The sequence below is a fragment of the Galeopterus variegatus genome, unplaced genomic scaffold, assembly GCF_000696425.1.
Source record: "Galeopterus variegatus unplaced genomic scaffold, G_variegatus-3.0.2 Scaffold20676, whole genome shotgun sequence".
NCBI classification, from domain to species: Eukaryota; Metazoa; Chordata; class Mammalia; order Dermoptera; family Cynocephalidae; genus Galeopterus; species Galeopterus variegatus.
The window spans coordinates 2,723-6,992 of NW_007746787.1; the positions used below are offsets into that span (position 1 = coordinate 2,723).

At 48.2% G+C, this 4,270-nt stretch overlaps 1 protein-coding gene across 1 annotated transcript in view; it reads right to left on the bottom strand.

The window, feature by feature from the left end:
* LOC103583221 (low-density lipoprotein receptor-like) overlaps positions 1-3,992 on the bottom strand; it is a gene marked incomplete at its 3' end in the record, with an annotated part of 6,282 nt that extends 2,290 nt beyond the window's left edge. Inside the window, exons 1-3 of the mRNA XM_008564601.1 lie at positions 3,987-3,992; positions 3,383-3,827; positions 849-971 (exon numbers count right to left, since the gene is read on the bottom strand). Of these exons, the coding sequence (XP_008562823.1) occupies positions 849-971; positions 3,383-3,827; positions 3,987-3,992 (574 nt within the window). The remainder of the gene's footprint in view (positions 1-848; positions 972-3,382; positions 3,828-3,986) is intronic.
* Between the last annotated feature and the right edge of the window lie 278 nt (positions 3,993-4,270).

The following is a 4,270-nucleotide window of genomic DNA, read 5'->3' on the forward strand; positions in this document are numbered from 1 at the left end:
AAAAAAAAAAAAAAAAAAAAAAAAAAAAAAAAAATGATGAAGGGGCTGGCTGGTAAGCTCACTTGGTTAGAGTGTGGTGTTATAACACCAAGGTCAAGTGTTTGGATCCCAATACTGGCCAGCCACAAAAAAAAACAAGACTAAGATAGTAATTTTATGTTACATGTATTTTGCCACAAATAAAAAAAGTTTTTAAAATTAATTCTAAGGCCGGCCCGTGGCTCACTCGGTAGAGTGCGGTGCTGATAACACCAAGGCCACGGGTTCGGATCCTATATAGGGATGGCCAGTTGGCTCACTGGCTGAGCCTGGTGCTGACAACAACAAGCCAAGGGTTGAGATCCCCTTACCGGTCATCTTTTAAAAAAATAAATAAATAAAATAAAATAAATAATAATAAAATTAAATTAATTCTACACTGGTGAGTCTTTAGTTGCTTCCAGAGTTTTGCTATTAGGTTTTGCTCTTAGGGGCTGCTCACAGTCCCTCTCTGGAGCATGGGTGTGACTGTCACCTGAGCACTTTCCCAGAAGTGGAACTGCTGTGTTATGAATTCAGGAATGTGCTTTGCATGGAATTAGACTGCACACACAACTACGAGTTTAAAGACTTGAGCTCTACACACAGCGACTTTATTAAATCTCCCAGTCCTGAAGTTGGTGGTGTCATTATGCACATTTTTCAGATAAGCGGAAGTGAGGCCCAGAGTAGTCAAGTAACTTGCCCAAGGATTCACAGCTGACCCAGGGAAACACCCTCCCTCACCGGGGACCCACTGTCCCCTGACTCTACGGAGCATTTGCAAACACTGAAAGATAAGGACAGGAGGCCAGGTGACCAGGGCTCACCGTTGTTGCAGGCAAGCTCATCACTCATGTCGTTGCAGTCGTACTCCCGGTCACACTGCCGGCTGCCGTGGATGCACGTCCCATCTAAGCACTGGAATTCATCAGGGCGGCAGGTGGCCACAACTGGGAAAGACAGAGTGTGCTGATTCTCTCAAGGAGAGGCAACCAGAGAAAAAGAACTAGCACCTTCCAAGCAGCAATTTCCCAACAGGCCAACAGAAGCCTTGGGCATCAGGGGCGGCCGTGTGGATGGGGAAGCTGTAGAGATGGCAAAACACACCGGGGCTTCTTGACCCAGCAGAAGATCTGGCTCATCTCCTAAGCGCAAAAAAGTGGTGCTTCTTTGAGCAGCGGAGCTCCCGTCACGGGTTAAGATCCTATATAGGGATGGCCGGTGAGCTCACTGGCTGAGCGCAGTGCGGGCGACACCAAGCCAAGGGTTGCAATCCCCTTACCAGTCACAAAAAAGACCAAAAAAAAAAAAATAAAAATAAAGGTAATACATGAGCTGGCTGGTTAGCTCAGGTGGTTAGAGTGTGGTACTGATAACACCAAGGTCTAGGTTTAGGTTCCTATACCGGCCAGCTGCCAAAAAATACACATATAATTAAAAAGTTTGATTTCAGTATGTTAGTGAAAAGAGATACAGGAGAGTATCCCTTATCTGAAATGCTTGGGTGAGTGTCCCGTATCTGAAGTGTTTTGGAGTTGGGGTTTTCTCAGATTTTGGAATATGCACATTATACTTAAGAGTTTAACATCCTTAATCAGAAAATCCAAAATCCGAAGTGCTCCAATGAGCATCTCCTTTGAGCATTCTGCTGGTGCTCAAAAAGTTTCAGATTTTGGATTTTTGGATTGGGAATACTCAACCTATAATAAATGTGAAGGCAGAATAACCGACCGTCCCCCCCTTTAAAAAAAAATCCAAGATTTTGGAACACTGTATTTTCAAGTGCTCAGTTGGAGAGGAAAAAATGCTGCCATTTTTAACCCAGGTGGTTATCTTCACATTGAGAGAAAGCAGGGTTGGCTTGTTAGTTAGCTGGTTAGAGCGTGGTGTTGTAATACCAAGGTCAAGGGTTTGGATCCCCATGCTGGCCAGCCACCAAACACAACCAACAGCAACAACTACATGTAACTCTTCTAGAATATGAACTCTGATGACAGCTAAAATGGTAGGATGACAGGGTGTTTTTGATTTTCACATGTATGTGTCCTAAGAAATGTTCCTCAGCTTTATCTGTGCCTCAATTTCCTCATCTGTAAAGAGTGGGGGAAGCTTGCTCAAGAGTTATGGGGATTAAATGAGTTCATGGTAAGTTTTAGAACAGGTCACATACAAAGTCATTGACAGTGTTATTAACAAGGGGACTTTAAATAACTCCAATGACATCTACACAGTGATTTCAACTCTATGAAAACTTCTGGGCATCTGGGCACAGATGCCCAAAACCCAGAAAAATGAAAACATGTTCTGGATCCCTAGTGGCTCTAAATCAACAGCCACCCAAAATGACCTTCATTTAAGTAGCACAAACATTGGGGCAGACCCAGGGCCAAATTCTTCATCTGCAATGTCTCCCATACACCAGGTGCTCACCACATGCTGCTATTTAAATTTCAATTCATAAAACTCATTGAGGGCTGGCTGGCTAGCTCGCTTGGTTAGAGCATGGTGCCGATAACACCAAGGTCAAGGGTTCAGATCCCCTTACCGGCCAGCTAATTTCTGTTCATCAGTTGAACTCACCACACTTCACATGCTCAATGGATACCTGGGGCAGCAGCTCCTGTACTGGACAGAGCAACCATGGGACATTTCCCCCATTGTGGAACATTCTATTGGGTGGCATCAGACTCTAATCATAGCCTGCCAAAGTCAACGCAAGGGCCGGCCACTGGCTCACTCGGGAGAGTGCGGTGCTGATAACACCAAGCCACGGGTTCGAATCCTATATAGGAAAGGCCGGTTAGCTCACTGGCTGAGCGTGGTGCTTGACAACACCAAGCCAAGGGTTGAGATTCCCTTACCGGTCATCTTTTTAAAAAACAAAACAAAACAAAAAAAACAAAATCAATGCAATCGTCCCATCCTATGGTGGAGAGACCACGGCCAAGGGTCACACAGCTTGGACGTCACCAGCCAGGCCTGGAGCCCAGGATTCTTCCTGGGCCAGTAATGCTGCAACTTGTAGCTGCTACCCTGGTCAAAAAAGAGATTAACTAGGGCTGGCCGGTTAGCTGGGTTGGTTAGAGTGCAGTGCAGATAACACCAAGGTCCAGGGTTCAATCCCTGTACCGGCCAGCTGCCAAAATAAAAAAAAAAGAGAGAGGGAGATTAACTAGGTGAAAAAGAGTCTATTTTGGGGCTGCTGTTTCCTCTATGTAATCAGAAAGACTGGAAGAAACACAAAATGGGACTGACTCTCTTGCTTCATGATTGGAAATCATTTAAGTACTTAAAGTCACTGCCTGTTTCCCACCCAGGGAGCCTGGGGACAGGTGACGGGACCCCCCATCCCCACCCGTACCACAGTCCTCCTCGTCAGACTTGTCCTTGCAGTCGGGGCCACCGTCGCAGTGCCAACTGGCATGGATGCATTCGCCGCTGCCACAGTGGAACTCATGGGCAGAGCAGGGGCCATTGTCTCCTTGGGTGGCAGACGTGTCACGGCCTCCGCAGTTCTGTGGCCACTCATCGGAGCCGTCCTCGCAGTCGTGTTCACCATCGCAGGCCCACAGCTCAGGGATGCAGACGGAGCTGTTACACTGGAAGCTGACAGGGCCGCAGGTGGTTACTGGGCAGGAGACCTCATCGGAGCCATCCAGGCAGTCCCGGTCCAGGTCGCAGACAAACTGCCGTGAGATGCACTTGCCATCATGGCACTGGAACTCGTCCTGGGAGCACGTCTTAGGGGCTGTGGGGACATGGGAGGAGGCCACACTGTCACTGCAGAGCCCCAACACCAGCCCGTTCTATAGACAGGAACACAGTGCCACATAGAGGCCCCAGTTAGCAGACCCCCGGACTCTGAACCGCTGCCCCTCTGTGCCTCAGTTTCCTCATCTGTGCATGCCTCCTGGCATTGCTATGAGAATGGGGCAGTTAATAGCTATATAACTCATAGGCTTTACCAGCATGATGGTACCATTATTGACAGGTTTGCTGTCATTATTATTAAAAAAGCCAAGAACAAGCCGGCCCGGTGGCGCACTGCTACAGTGCGCCGCTTGGGAAGTGTGGCAGCGCTCCCGCCGAGGGTTCGGATCCCACATACAGACCGGTTCCCGCTCACTGGCTGAGCGAGGTGCGGGGGCAACACCGAGGGTTGCGATCCTGTTGCCGGTCCCGGTCCGGTACGGGCACGACACTGAGGGTTGCGATCCGTTGCCGGTCACGAAAAAAGACAAAAAGGAAA